The 16278-nt window shown below is 44.5% G+C and overlaps 1 protein-coding gene across 2 annotated transcripts in view; it reads right to left on the bottom strand.

Annotated features, from left to right (window-relative positions):
- KLHDC8A (kelch domain containing 8A) overlaps positions 1 to 16278 on the bottom strand; it is a 149366-nt gene that overhangs the window by 62460 nt on the left and 70628 nt on the right. For both annotated transcript variants that reach the window (XM_040337553.1, XM_040337554.1), the window contains 2 exons: positions 5584 to 6008; positions 4066 to 4230 (listed from right to left, as the gene is read on the bottom strand). In XM_040337553.1, coding sequence (XP_040193487.1) covers positions 4066 to 4230; positions 5584 to 5959 — 541 coding nt within the window. In that variant the 5' untranslated portion in view covers positions 5960 to 6008. The remainder of the gene's footprint in view (positions 1 to 4065; positions 4231 to 5583; positions 6009 to 16278) is intronic.

The raw sequence follows: 16278 nt of genomic DNA, 5'->3' as shown, positions 1-16278 counted from the left end.
ATTTCTTAGAGATCCAGGTGGGATGAAATCCATGGTTTGGGTTCGGTTTTTGAGACTCAATGGCACATTGATCAGGTGTGTGTGGGCCTGATAGTAGAATCGGGACCATGATTCTGGGCTCCACCCTCCCGAGGAGTCAGGCTTGCAAGGGAGAACCCAGAGAGTGCAGGTGTGCACTGGAGAACCCAAAGCGTGCAGGTGTGCACTGTGACAGCCAGAGTGTGCATGTGTGCACAGTGAAAGCCATAGACCCAAGTCTGAGGGTTAGAGCAGTGAGGGGCTACTAACTATATGGATGGTGTTGGCAAGGGAATAGTCTGTAGGAGACAGACGAGAGCCTGAAGTGGAAGGCCTGAGCAGCACTGCCGTATGTATAAGCCAGGAGGCTGAAGTTATTATTTGGAACTGATGGTGAAAACCCCCTGCGAGGGAAAACCTGTGATTTTTTGTTTTCTTGAACTTTTCTTAATAAAAGTGGGCCAACAAGCTCTGAAACTGAATTTCTGGCATTCATTGTTCTCGCTAGCGGGTGCTACACATGAGATAAACGACACCCAATTATCACAATACATACACGTATATACTACTATACTACTTACATACACATATTTTAATTACTACCATGATATGTCTCTGTAGTAGCTTAAAGGGTCACTAAAGGAAAAAAAATCTTTTGCTGAAATGACTGTTTACATTGTATAGAGACATAAAAGTTAACTGATTCCTTTTAAAAATCATTACAAATAGATACAAATCAATCATATAAATGTGCCTGCAGGTTAGTTTCACTTTTAAACTGGTTTCTTGTTCCTGTGAACTAGAGAGACACACAGAACAAAAACAAACAAATCCAGGGCAGTGTTTTGTTTTTAAAATGAATCTGATTGGTTCTGTTAAGTTTTAGACACACAATAATGACAGCTTAGACCACCGTGAAAAGCTCCCAGTACTGTGGTTATAAGGAAACAGACAACCAGGAAGTGTGGAGATCAGAGCAGAATTACAGCAACTTCAAAGCAAAAACGAACAATAAGGACATGAAACCAGTACTGCAGTAAGGTAAAGGAAGCTATTTAGCTAAAAAAAAAAAATCCTTTAGTGATCCTTTAATGTAATGTCCTGCAATCAGACTGACACTGAAAATAGCAAGGAGGCTTTACTGTGCTGCACTGTTCTGTAAATCTAACAAATGGTACTTGCTGATTGGAGGAGAGAGCGCAGATATTAACAATTTAGCTGCTGCTTTTTCACTATCAAGTCACAGCCTTGACCAAGCTGTATTGTTACTACAGTGAAGATAACTTTAAACTAGGCTATAGTTTCTGGTCAGGGCTGGACTTTGGGGGGTTGTGACCTGTAGAAGCCTGCCTTGCACATTTTTATTTGGTGGATTTGCTAGGGGGATACTTTAGCTCAGGCTTGGGGAGAGGTTTGCTAGGTGTTTTATTTTTAGTGGGGTATTTTTGCTTGGTATTGACTGAATTGGTGCTGATAGAGCTGTCTGGAGCTGTCTGTTGTTGCCTGATTGTTGCCAGCTTATTTGCAGCATTTCTCATGCTGTCTGCATAGTGTAATGATTGCCCATTTGTTGGCTCAGATGTGTGTGTAAAACGTTTGCCCCTTTTGTTGCTCTTGTATTGTAAAGATTTACTTTTTATTGCTTGTTAATGATTGCCCATTTGTAATATAATGTAATGAAGATTGCCAGTTTTTTACCTACATAGTGTCAGGTTACTGATGTTTAGAGGACCATGTTACTATCATTTAAGCCTCTGCAGGCCTGTCACTATGAAACCATCCATCAATGGGGGAGATTTATCAAAACTGGTGCACTCAGAATCTGGTGCAGCTGTGCATGGTAGCCAGTCGGCTTCTAACTTGTGCTTGTTCAATTAAGCTTTGGCAAACAAAAACAAAAATGGAAGCCGATTGGTTCCTATTCAGAGCTGTATCAGATTTTGCACTCTATAGGGTTGTCCCGATACCACTTTTTTAAGACTTTTTTAAGATACTTTTTTTCAAGTACTCGCCAATACCGATTACCGATACTTTTTTTAATACATTGGTGGTCAATGGGAAGAATTCCCCATACATTGGTGGTCAGCGGAAAGAATGTTCCTTACATTGGTGGTCAGTGGGAAGAATGTCCCTTACATTGGTGGTCAGTGGGAAAAATGTCCCTTACATTGGTAAGTGGGAAGCATGCCTGCCTTACAGATGGCAAATACATTCATTGGGGTCACTATTTTGTTATCTGTGAGTTGGAAATGGAAACCTTGATCACTGCTGAAGAAACCCCCAGCAACCTAATTTTTCACATCAACTTAGTTAAAAGACTGAATTACTGATTATTAAGCATAAGCACTATAGTACACGACTTGCAATACAGAAGAGCTGTTACTAGGTGGCACTGCAGTTTAGGTGATTAGGCAATAATGCACTCTCTGAGCTCACATCCTGCCCTCCTACAGTTCTTAATTAATATTCACCAGAGAAAGGCAGGACCCCCCCCTCACTCCCAGCTCTCCCCTCCAATGGACTGTTTTCAGTGCTGATCAAAACTCCCTCCCTCCCTCCCTCTCTCGCAGCATCGAGTTACCTACTGAACAGCAAAAGCTGCAGAACACACGCTGTTGTTTTCTGGATGGTGAGAAAGACGTTTCCTTTACTAATGTTTACTAAGGCCCCATGCACACGAGACGCTGTTCAACACGTGTTCAGAGGCATTTGGACAGCTTTTTCAACTGCCCCTGAACACATTCAATGTTATCCTTACACGCTGAGGAATCGCTCTGCGCCCGCTCTCCACTCTCCGCCCCCTGACTCCGCCCATCCCAGGTATCAGTAAAGGCATCGGGAGCATTTGCGTGAGTACAAGTACTCGCGCAAATGCTCGGTATCGGGACAACCCTAACCTCCAATGTCTATTAAATCCTTGAGTTTCCTGGCAACTGTCATGTTTTATTTTTCCTGACCGCTGTTTAGTATTTATTTTTATCATTATTGATAAAAAATATTTTGGAATATGGAGGGAGGGGGTTTGTTAAAAAAAATAATCTGCCTTGGATGTCAAATATGCTAGGTATGCCATTGCCTGTATGTTATGTACTAGTTATATTGTTGGTTCTCTACCCCAATCACAGATATCACTTAGTACTGGATGGCAGTCTCATGTCAAGGACAACTTTCCAGTTTTCACAATTTAGCAATAATATCAGGCAGGCATCCAAGCAATGCAAAATAATTAAATATGCTACTCAACTTCCGAGCTCAAAATCTTCTGTGATGAGACATCAGCCATACATAGTTTTTACTGTTTTCAGTGTGATGACAAAAAGGTTCTCGCAATTGCTCATTTTCTGCCTGCTTGATTGTCCATTTGCCGGCCCTGCATTACAGCAGTTGCCCGTGTATTATAATGGTTGCCCTTTTGTTGCTCATGTATTGTAACAATTGACTGTTCCCCACTTGTAGCCCACGTAATGAAGATTGAATTTTTTGGTTACATAGTGTCAGGTCACCCCTGTTTAGAGGACCATGTTAATATCATTTAATTTTCTGCAGGCCTGTCACTATCAAACTATTCCACTATACAAATGTTTCTAATAAATCCTTGAGAGTCATTATGTTTTAGTAGTACATTGTCACTATGATAATACTGTACTGCTCTGGTCACACGTAAAAAAAAAAAAAAATCATAATAAAATAAAATTGTACAAAAAAAAATATTGTTTTGTTATTTTACATACTGTCACCAATCAGTGTCTCTGATCACTGCCACACCAGTCATGTGGTGACACTGTACTGCTCTGCTGACAGTATGTAAAAAAAAAAAAAAATAGTGGAAAAAATATTGAATTTATTTAATTTCCCCCCCAAAAAAGTGACATAAATGTACAACTTCAATAAAAACTTGCCATGCCATTGGACTGTCTACTTTCTAAAAAGGGGTCATGAGATAGGCAGTAAATATATTGTGACTAAATCGATTCTCAGATGTGTATACCACACGTTTTTTAATACATAAAATCAGATGTGAAAAAAACAGCTTAAAACAACATTTACCTAGTACGTAAATCTTTGTTCCTCGTAGGAAGGAGGTAGCACCATACCGAGGTGTTGGCATCGGGGCAAGATGGACCCAAATATCTTTTAGCATGTCAAATTGCTGAAGGAAATTATGTGGTCGCAGATCTGAACCCATGCCTCCTGCTGCATAAACCCTGCAATCTGAAATAAAAATAAGAATTACAAGATATAATTAGGCATTGCTTCCACAACAAACGCATGTAGGTAAGCCCAGATTCAAGCTACGCAGGCCATGTCCTGGGAGGCATCTTCTAGTCATGTCACTTTATTTCCTGGCAAAAAGCACATTTCCAAACTACTGGAAGTAGTCTAAGGCCGCGTACAGACGAGCGGACCTGTCCGATGAAAACGGTCCGCGGACCGTTTTCATCAGACATGTCCACTCGGAGATTTTGGTCTGATGGTTGTACACACCATCAAACCAAAATCCCAGCGGACAGACAGCGCGGTGATGTGACGGCGACGATGATGCGGCGACGTGCGCGAACCCGGAAGTTCAATGCTTCCATGCATGCGTCGAATCACTTCGACGTCATGCGCGGGTTCTCGGGCCAGCGGACATGTCCGATGAGTCATACTGACCATCAGACATGTCCGACGGACATGGTTCCAGCGGACATGTTTCTTAGCATGCCAAGAAACATTCGTCCGCTGGAAACCTGTCTGCTAGGCCGGGAATCCGGTCCGGTCGGCCGTACAGACGACCGAACATGTCCGTGGAAACTGGTCCGCGGACCAGTTTCAGCAGACATGTTCGGTTGTGTGTACAAGGCCTAATATGTAAAGGTGACCACCAAGAATTATAGGAATCATAGTTTGCTACCAAACGCTTGTACAGTGAGAAACTGTGCCCCTACACAGTAATTTGGAATGGCTGAAAAGGTATCAAAATAGAGGAGTACTCAGAGTGGTCGAGATGCAATTAATCCCCTTCTTATAAAGAAGTGGCTCCAAATGTTTATATCTCCAAAAATATTAACAAATACATATTTCTATGGATTAGAAATGCAAATTATAATTCTTTCTTTAGGTAGACACCTAAAAGTGCTGAGAAAGTTGGCAAATATATAGTTCATTAAAGTCCAAGGTGCTTTCAGTTAAATTATCTCTTGGCTGGTTATAGGTTACTGGTATTTGACAAGATTTGTTCTTTTTTTCTTTTCAAACTTGTTGATTCTCTCCCATCATCACAGATATTACGTAGCTCTGAATGGCATTTCAAGGACATGTATTGCGAACATGAGCAGTTTTCACATTTCAGCAACAATACAGAAAGGGCATCCAGGCAGTGCAAGAGAATTCAATGTGTTACTCAGCTTCCAAGCAACTGTTGTGAAGAGACATCAGCGATATACTGTATATTATGCTCCCTTTTAAACAATAGCCATTTTGTTACTTATTTGCAGAAATATAAAACTTTTCAGCAGCATGCATTTGCCCATATTGGACGCACAAAAAAACATAAAAAATAGACAGATACTTCCTGACAGTTACCTCTTGCAGTGATTGATATACCCATGGCTGGCTCACGAAGGGAGCTCTTCTTCTTCCACTTGCCCTCATCGATATTGTAGACCTCTACCACTTTTAAAGGTGACTGGTTTTCTCCCACTCCTCCAACTACCATAATTCTCTTGCCCAACGAGACCAATGCTACCCCAGCTCTAGCAGATGGCATTGGCGCTAGGCTGGTCCAGCGATTAGCTTCTGGAGAAAACAGTTCGAAAGTGTTCATTGGGTTTCCTGCCTCATCGCATCCTCCCACAGCAAAGATCTGCCCTCCAGCTTCTACAAGAGAACAGTACACACGCGGGCTGGAAAGCGGTGCTAGTGTTTGCCAGTGGAAGTCTTTGGCAAATGGCACCTCCATGCTTGATCATCCAAACAGTAGTTCATCTGTGTGTGCAAAACTTGGCACCCTGAGCACAAAAATGGGGAAAATAATTAAATTTCAATTTAATTTTGGTCTTACTTTTTTATATTTCTAAAGGATCGGTCTAAACAACTTTAAAGCAGACATTGGTTTAATTACCCACAATCGTTTCCAACATAGGTGTGCACAGCCTATTGCATTATAGGGTGGGCACCTCAATGCTCAAACACATGTGTGTGCATGTGTATTTATACTGATGGTGTCAGTAGAGTAGGTATTTGTGTTGGTAGGGCAGTGAATGGTGTCAGTAGTTTTTTATTTTTATAATTTTTTTACAATTTTTATTTGTTTTTTCGAAGCCCCGATCAGGGGCTTTTGTGAAATATCAGGGGTTTAAACAGGGGGGATCAGCGATACAGGGTGATTAGGGTATGCCCAGGCACACCCGGCAAAACCTGTGTGCACGCCTATGGTTTCCAACATATAACCTTTATCGAGAATTTTGACAGGGACAGCTCTGAATGTTTTCATTTACAGCAGATATATAAATGAGTTTTGTACTTTCTCTGATTTTTTTTTTTAAATAGAAAAGTAAAAATCCTTCAAAGTACATTTTCGGGGAAAAAAAACAAGCTTTTCTTAGGGTAAAAAAGTATTGTACGGTGTCTATAAGTGCTGATCCTAAAGGTTTCATTTTTATCTTGTACTAAAAAAAAGTGTGCCCTCTGCTGATGCTACCAGATTGACACAGTAAGCAGGGGCAGCAGCTTTGTGGACCCCTGCCCTTTAGAAAATACTGGCACCAAAGTATAAATGCGGATACAGGTGGTCACTACTACACTAGACTCTCTCTCTCACCCCTCGTGCCCTGTCAGGAAATAGTACATGTGTGCAACCTACCTGACTGCAATACGGGGCAAGCAGACTGTCAGTCTCCTCCCTAAAATGATCAATAAGTCATTTTGGAGTTATTCACCACTGTTTGACATAAATGATTCATGTTTTTAATTCAATTCTGAATAAGGTTCTGTAGGGACAACCTTGCTCCTTTGCAGGTTTCTTCTTCAGTTTTCCGCAGCCAGGTAGTCCCTTTCATGCTCCTCAGTATAAGCCTGAAAACTAAAAGGAATCCCTGCAAGAGTATGGTTTTAGAGCCAGAGCTCTGGGAACACAATTTCTTACATTTAAAACCTTTATTACATTTACATTCTGCATTGGGGGATCAACGCGTAAGGGGACTTGTGATTGGCGACTGATTGGCACCAACTGGTACAAATCCCTGCACTGCTTCTTTCTAAAACAACAACCCACCTACTTGAAGCCTTAAATCTCTGCCATATTGTGCCCCATTCCTTGCCAGATACCTTTCCACTAGGGTTGCACCGATACTAGGCATTTTCACAAGTATCGGTACTCTCGAAAATGCTCCGATACCGGACGTGACGTCATCTTGGGAGTGGACCGCCTCCTCCTCCCCCTCCAGACAGTGCCATCTCCGTCTCCTCCTCCCAGTGACTTCGCTAGGGGCCACCGATTCCAAACGAAACATCGGGCTGCCTGTCCTAACAGCCCAACAGCCTGGTCTCTGCAGTCCGTGCTACATATCCCCCTCCTCCAGTTCTGACTCATGACCACACAGAGCGCTGGGTCTGGGCTCTCCCTGGCTCCGGGGCTCTTTCCCTCCTCCATGTGCTGTCCGGCCAGCTCCTCTCCTACGCTGTCTCTTGCACCATACAGCCTCTGGCTGTCTCCTGTACCATGCCTGCAGCCTCTGGCTGTCTCTTGTACCATGCCTGCAGCCTCTGGCTGTCTCTTGTACCATGCCTGCAGCCTCTGGCTGTCTCTTGTACCATGCCTGCAGCCTCTGGCTGTCTCTTGTACCATGCCTGCAGCCTCTGGCTGTCTCCTGTACCATGTCTGCAGCCTCTGGCTGTCTCCTGTACCATGTCTGCAGCCTCTGGCTGTCTCCTGTACCATGCCTGCAGTCTGTCTCCTGTATCATGCCTGCAGTCTCTGGCTGTCTCTTGTACCATTTCTGCAGTCTCTAGCTGTCTCCTGTAACATGGCTGTCTCCTGTACCATGCCTGCAGTCTCTGGCTGTCTCCTGTACCATGCCTGCAGTCTCTGGCTGTCTCCTGTACCATTCCTGCAGTCTCTGGCTGTCTCCTGTACCATGCCTGCAGCCCATGTCTTTCTCCTACCATGTGTCATAGACGTGGCCGGCCACTAGGTGGCGCTAACGGCGCAGTTGCACGCACAATGGCGCACCAGCACGCATGGGAGCGTGCGTTCGCGGCAGATCGGCGGGCACGCGCAATAGCGGCAACGGCGCGCAGGCACATGCTGACGCCATTTTGCCGCCGGTTAAGGCTATTTAATGGGGCTCATCCAATAGCCTCTTGCTGCTCGGTCTTCAGCGTTCCTGTTACCCTTCTGTGTTACCCATTACCTGATTGACTTCTGTTCCTGTGAACCCGGCTTGTCTCTGATACTCCTGACCTCCGCCTGCCCTGACCTCTGGCTTGTCTGACGCTGCTCCTGCCTTACCCTTCAAGTTAGTCGCTGCCCGCCTGTTACCGATCCGGCCTGAACCACGACTCCGCTACTGCCTCCGCCTTGTACCTGATCTGCCCGCCTGTGTCCGACCCGGCCCGCCTGACCCTGTCTGTACCGGTACTACAGTACACCTCCCTCCTGCTGACTGTTTCCAGTTACCTGCACCACGCTCCTGCTACCTGTCACCTTGCTGCTTCCGGTTACCTGCACCAAGCTCCAGTTGTCTGCTGTCCTAGCACCGTTGACATCTTCCTGGAGTCTACAAGAGACCTCCGCAGTTCCTGCACAGCATCCTTGCCAGGCGCTCGTGCGACTCTGTACCACGGCGCTCCCTGTCTACCCTACCAGGGGTTCCGGGGTCAGAGGAGCAAGAGAGGCCATTCCCTGCACGTCAGGCTCTGCCCTGTACCAGGTACGTGACACCATTCATGCCGTCTCTGGCTGTCTCCTGTACCATTCCTGCTGTCTCCTGTACCATTCCTGCAGTCTCTGACTGTCTCCTGTACCATTCCTGCAGTCTGTCTGTCTCCTGTAACATGCAGTCACAGCTGTCACTTCTGCCAGCTATCGGTAATTGGTATTGGCGAGTACCTGCAAAAAAGTATTGGTACTCGTACTCGGTGTTAAAAATCTCACACTGGCCCCAACATTAACCCTCCATAGCAAAAATGCACCTTTTCTGTGCCAAAACTACCTCCTTTAGTTTATGAATGTACATTTCATTAAGCCTAAAATGATGTAAGTATTAAAAGCCATTGATGTTAACATAAAAATGACAACCATTTATATCAGCAGGTGTGTTTTTAATTATTTAAGACCCCATTAGTAGAGAGCTTGGGGTCTTAAATTTACCTTCCCTCATCGAGAAACAGGTAGATTACCTATAACCTCCAATGTGTCCACGAGGGGTGTTTAGAAGACCTATCAGCAATGGAGATACTGTCAAACTGGTTTTTGTGAATGAGCGGTAGCTGACTAGTAGTCAGAATGTTAGTTTTTACCCAAGAGAAAAGTAAACATTTTAGTGCCTGGAGGGAAGTTTTAATAAACGATGATACATAGTTTTAAGTTTATGGAATTAATTGTAAACAAATAGAACATAAAGTGTAGCGCTAAATATAGGTGAATATGAGATTGGATATGTTGATAAATAACCAATCATATAAAACTGTACATGTGAAACATGATGAAAATATCCACAAACATAAACTGAAAAAAAGTCTCTACTGAATAGATCCTCAAAACCAGTTCATAATTGGCAATTGTGCAAAAAATTGAAGTGGCTAATCTTCATAGATAAAAGATGGAAAAATCCAGCACCGAAGTGAGTGGAGGCTTACCAGAAGCAGTGGATCCAAAATAGGCATATACCTAGTGGGTCATATGCGCTTGTGATTGATGGTACCAGCATAGAGGTGAAGTCCAACGCAGGATCAGGGGAGGGCCAACTTGGAATCAACTTGTTGTAAACTTGGATCCATAAGGAGGTTCAGACACTCAATGTAACAAAGGGAAGGAGAAAGAAGGCAAAGATGCACATAGTGTAAATCCATTTTAAAAGTTTACTTGGTAGCAAAATTAAAAGGTTACACTCACATTTTCAGCACTTGTATCAAGCATATAACAAAGAGCAGTAATGTCAGCAGGTTCCCGACATGTTTCGATCTACACGATCATCATCTGGGGTGCTGACATACTGCACAGGGAACACTTAAATAAGAAAGACACCCCTACCTCAATAGTGGCTCCACATGTAGGATCCTAATTCATCCAATCTAATTACCGGGTAAGACAAAAAACACGGCGCCGGCATGCACTCCAAACCCTACAGAGAGGGTGGAGGAGCCGGACCGTAAATGCAGCTTGTCTGTGACTAATCCAGAACATCCGGAACCGAGCTGTCAAAAAACCGTAGGAGGACATGTGTGTCTGTCCGATCGGCGTGTGCTCCACGCCTCGGCCGGAAAGCATGACACTGTCACGTGTCAACGTCAGCGTGCGTTCCCACCATGCGCTCCAAGCCTCAGATTGAAGCCGTGGCGTCCTCATGACGCTAACACGTGTACCGGCCAGCATGCGTTCCAGCAGTGCGTTCAACGCGTCACGTTGGAACTACAGGGCCACTGTGCGTTCCACCGCTTGTCAGCTAAGTGCAACACACAGAAGGAGCAGGACCAAAAAAGCAAATAATGGATCTAGTCACCAAATTGAAACCGGGTGGCAGAGAAATCGCACAATAAGAATTCAGTGAAAAGAAAAGAGGAAAAGGGACGCACTTTTTGGACCAATAACCAAAAGGATTAGTCACACGGGAGAAGGCCACTAATATAATATGTCTAGTGATAAACAAAGAGATAAATAAGGTAGGGGAACTACATAACACAAAAATATTTTAATTTTATTTAAAAATGCCTAATAGAACCTGAGATATCCAAAAAGCAAAAATATTAAAAATAAAAATTAAAAACAAATACAAAAATAATCTAAGCTTGCCCAACCAAATATGGACACCTACCTATCAAAAAACAAATTACAATTTTGAGAGTTTCATAGTAATGAAACCAAATGAAAATCTGCAAATAAAATTAAAACATCAGAATAAAATGTATATAAAAAATGAAAATCAATGCCAAAAATCAAAATAAGAGAGGGCGAAGATAAAAAAAAAGAGAGACTGGAGCCACCATTGAATAGAGAATGCATAACAACAATAAATTATGATTGGTTGATAAATGCATTTATGTCCCAATCCACATTGAAGCCATGTGGGACATAAGTGCGCAATTCGTATATCCAATAAGCTTCAAGGCGAGAAACGCCTCCGCCCCTCCAAGGTGCCACATATTTATCGATAATGAGAAACTGGGAACCTGTAGGGTTGCAAGCATGGCATTCCCTAGAATGTCTAGGGACCGTGTGTTTGGTGCTTCCACCAATAATCTTCACCACATGTTCACCTACCCGTACGGAAAAGGCACGTATGGTACGACCGACGTACTGCTTCCCGCACGGGCAGGTGACAAGATATACAACGTGCGTAGTTGCACATGTGCAAAAAACCTTGATAGGATATTGGCGACCAGTGCTTGTAGACCTAAATTCCACTGATTTAGATCTTCCATTGATGTTAAACTGACAGACTCTGCACTTCTTACAGGGGTAGTAACCCTTCATATCCTGAAAAAAGACGGGACGCTCAGGGGGATCAACCACATTGGGAGCAATGCTATTTCTCAATGTTGGAGCACCCTTAAAGATGACTTTTGCATGTTCAGGTAAACTGGGGCCCAACACTTTGTCACTTTTGAGAATGTCCCAATGCTTATTGATGATTTTTTTAACATCTCTATGTTGATTTGAGTAAGAGGTCACCATTGAAAACTTATAAGAATCATCACTAGGACGTGGTTCTTTATCTCGTAAGAGAGTATCCCGTTCAATTAATGCTACTTGTTGTAACTCCAAATCAATAGAAGATGTGTCATAACCCTTCTCAATAAATCTTTCCTTGAGCATAGCTGCCTGTAAAAAGAACATATCATCATCAGTGCAATTTCTGCGTATACGCAAAAATTGGCTCCTAGGGACAGACTTAAGCCAAGATCTATGATGGCAACTGTCCGTAGGGATGAAGCTGTTTCTGTCAGTCCCCTTGAAGTGGGTCTTAAACCTGAAATTCCTAGACACAAGCTCAATCTCTAGATCAAGAAAGGTGATTTTACTGGGACTACTGTCATGGGTAAAAGAAATACCTCGATCGTTCGTGTTCAAAACCTGAAAGTAGTCATCCAGAGATTCCTTAGAGCCATCCCATAGGAGGAGGACGTCGTCTATATACCTAGCCCATAGGACTAGGGAGGATGGTCTCTCACAATAGACAACGTCCTCCTCCCACTTGGCCATAAAAAGATTGGCGAGGCTGGGGGCGAACTTGGCCCCCATCGCCACGCCGCGTCTTTGGAGGAAATATTTCTGGTCAAACCAGAAATAATTGTGAGTCGTTGCGAACTCTAGCAGTTCAATGATGAAAAATTTCTGCTCTTCTGTGATTGAGTCTGCACTATTCAAAAAATGTCTGACTGCTTCAACACCAAGATGTTGTGGGATGCACGTATATAAAGACGCCACATCGGCAGTCGCAAGAAGATAGTCACCCTCAATCGCAATATTCTCCAGAATTTTCATAGTGGAGGTTGTGTCCTTAAGATAGGAAGGTATAGACTTAACCAGTGGTTGCAAATAAAAGTCGATGTACCGACCTATACGTGATGTAATCGAGTCGATTCCACTCACGATAGGTCGACCAGGTGGATTTATCGAAGGGTAGGTGGTATATGATTGGGATTCTTGGAGCAGTGGGTACCAAGAAAGCTTGTTCTTTTTTATTTAGAATACATGAATTGAACCCCTTCGAAACCAGATGGGTCAATTCCTTGTGTTTGGTGGAAGCACCAAACACACGGTCCCTAGACATTCTAGGGAATGCCATGCTTGCAACCCTACAGGTTCCCAGTTTCTCATTATCGATAAATATGTGGCACCTTGGAGGGGCGGAGCCAAGACTAGAGGCGTTTCTCGTCTTGAAGCCTATTGGATATACGAATTGCGCACTTATGTCCCACATGGCCTCAATGTGGATTGGGACATAAATGCATTTATCAACCAATCATAATTTATTGTTGTTATGCATTCTCTATTCAATGTTGGCTCCAGTCTCTCTTTTTTTTTTTTATCTTCGCCCTCTCTTATTTTGATTTTTGGCATTGATCAATTTTCATTTTTTATATAAATTTTATTCTGATGTTTTAATTTTATTTGCAGATTTTCATTTGGTTTCATTACTATGAAACTCTCAAAATTGTAATTTGTTTTTTGATAGGTAGGTGTCCATATTTGGTTGGGCAAGCTTAGATTATTTTTGTATTTGTTTTTAATTTTTATTTTTAATATTTTTGCTTTTTGGATATCTCAGGTTCTATTAGGCATTTTTAAATAAAATTAAAATATTTTTGTGTTATGTAGTTCCCCTACCTTATTTATCTCTTTGTTTATCACTAGACATTTTATATTAGTGGCCTTCTCCCGTGTGACTAATTCTTTTGGTTATTGGTCCAAAAAGTGCGTCCCTTTTCCTCTTTTCTTTTCACTGAATTCTTATTGTGTGATTTCTCTGCCACCCGGTTTCAATTTGGTGACTAGATCCATTATTAGCTTTTTTGGTCCTGCTCCTTCTGTGTGTTGCACTTAGCTGACAAGCGGTTGAACGCACGGTGGCCCTGTAGTTCCAACGTGAGGCGTTGAACGCACTGCTGGAACGCATGCTGGCCGGTACACGTGTTAGCGTCATGAGGACGCCACGGCTTCAATCTGAGGCTTGGAGCGCATGGTGGGAACGCACGTTGACGTATGGTTTTTTGACAGCTCGGTTCCGGATGTTCTGGATTAGTCACAGACAAGCTGCATTTACGGTCCGGCTCCTCCACCCTCTCTGTAGGGTTTGGAGTGCATGCCGGCGCCGTGTTTTTTGTCTTACCCGGTAATTAGATTGGATGAATTAGGATCCTACATGTGGAGCCACTATTGAGGTAGGGGTGTCTTTCTTATTTAAGTGTTCCCTGTGCAGTATGTCAGCACCCCAGATCAGAGGCGTTGCTAGGGGGGTGCGGGCCGCACCCGGGTGACATCCGCTAGAGGGGTGACACCATCCCGTTTTTTTTTTTTTTTTTTTTTTATAATTTTTTTTTTTTTTTTTTTAGCTGACATGCCCACCACTGCTGGGCATGTCAGCTAAAAAAAAAAAAAATGTAAAGGAAAAAAAAAAACGGGACGCACCCCCCAGAGGGTGACACCAAGAGCAGGACAGGAGGGGCGTGAAGAGATGAGTGTGCGGGCAGTGCCGGCTTATGTCTGCCCGATGGCAGTTTAACATCATTACATCGGTACACAAATCACTGCCCAAGTCAGACCCTGAAGAGCACTTGCAGAGCTGCAGCGGGGTGCCGAGTGCAGGAACGCTCCCTGTGTTCCTCCTACACTCGGCACTAGTAGACATCTACTGTATTACAAACACTTCTCTATCAGGAGTGAACTCCACTGGACAGATCATTTCTAGTCCCCGCCTCTGTCATGATGTCATTCAGAGGCTGGGACAGGAAGAGAGAGGCACCGCGAGGGAGCTGCATGTTGCTGTTATTAGGTAAGTGAGCAGTGACATACAGAGCAGAATGTATGTTGTATGTGTAATGTTGCAGTGACTCAGCACTTTCTCAGTGCACTGACTGGACTGGTTACTGTCTTGAGAACTGTGGTGGGTTTTGTCAGTGGGTTTCAATTAACTAACACTGTCATTAGCTAGTATTGTGTAGCATGAAGGGGTTAATGTAATTAACACTGACCACTAATAAAGCACAAAAGGGTACATTAACACTGGCCACCACTGCATTAATGATCAATGGCAGTGTTAATTAACCCCCTTGTGCTGAATTAGTGTCCAGTGTTAATAAGCCCCTTCATGCTGCAGGATTTAAAATAGCCCAATGCCACTGACCATCTATGCTGGGGACTATTATTGTAGCTACTGCACCAACCCCTTGTGCAGCCAGAGTCAGACCAGTGACACTAATGTTATGCCATGGAGCTGCTGTAAGAAGCAGCAGAGCACCTCCCAGATCAAGAAGGTACTTGGCATCATACATGGACACAGACCTATCTTCAGATACCGTCCTCTCTCTCTCTCTCTCTCTCTCTCTCAGCCGTCCTCTCTCTCTCAGCCGTCCTCTCTCTCTCAGCCGTCCTCTCTCTCATCCGCCCTCTCTCTCATCCGCCCTCTCTCTCATCCGCCCTCTCTCTCTCATCCGCCTTCTCTCTCTCTGCCGTCCTCTCTCTCTCTCTCTCTCTGCCGTCCTCTCTCTCTCTCTCAGCCGTCCTCTCTCTCTCTCTCTCTCTCTCTCTCTCTCTCTCTCTCTCTCTCTCCCGTCCTCTCTCTCTCTCTCAGCCGTCCTCTCTCTCTCTCAGCCGTTCTCTCTCTCTCTCTCAGCCGTTCTCTCTCTCTCTCTCAGCCGTTCTCTCTCTCTCTCTCTCTCAGCCGTTCTCTCTCTCTCTCTCTCTCTCAGCCGTCCTCTCTCTCTCTCTCAGCCGTCCTCTCTCTCTCTCTCTCAGCCGTCCTCTCTCTCTCTCTCAGCCGCCCTCTCTCTCTCTCAGCCGTCCTCTCTCTCTCTCTCTCAGCCGTCCTCTCTCTCTCTCTCTCAGCCGTCCTCTCTCTCTCTCTCAGCTGTCCTCTCTCTCTCAGCCGTCCTCTCTCTCTCTCTCAGCCCCACATCTCTCTCAGCCCCACATCTCTCTCAGATCCACTTTCTGACCACTACCCTTTCTCCCAGCCCCACATCTATCTCAGCCCCCCTCTCTCTCAGCCCAACCTCTCTCTCAGCCCCCCTTCCTGTCCACTACCCTCTCTCTGAGCCCCCCTCTCTCTCTCAGCCCCACTCTCTGTCCACTACCCTCCCTCTCAGCCCCACCTCTCTCTCTCAGCCCCCTCTCTGTCCACCACCCTCTCTCTCAGCCCCACATCTCTCTCAGCACCCCTCTCTCTGATCCACCTTCTGACCACTACCCTTTCTCTCAGCCCCCCTCTCTCCCAGCCCAACCTCTCTCACTCAGCCCTCCTCTCTGTCCACTATCCTCTCTCTCTCTGAGCCCCTCTCACTCAGCCCCCTCTCTGTCCACTACCCTCTCTCTGAGCCCCTCTCTCTCTCTCAGCCCCC

The sequence above is a fragment of the Rana temporaria genome, chromosome 2 (assembly GCF_905171775.1).
Source record: "Rana temporaria chromosome 2, aRanTem1.1, whole genome shotgun sequence".
Classification (NCBI taxonomy): Eukaryota; Metazoa; Chordata; class Amphibia; order Anura; family Ranidae; genus Rana; species Rana temporaria.
This window is presented reverse-complemented; position numbering and strand designations above follow the sequence as displayed.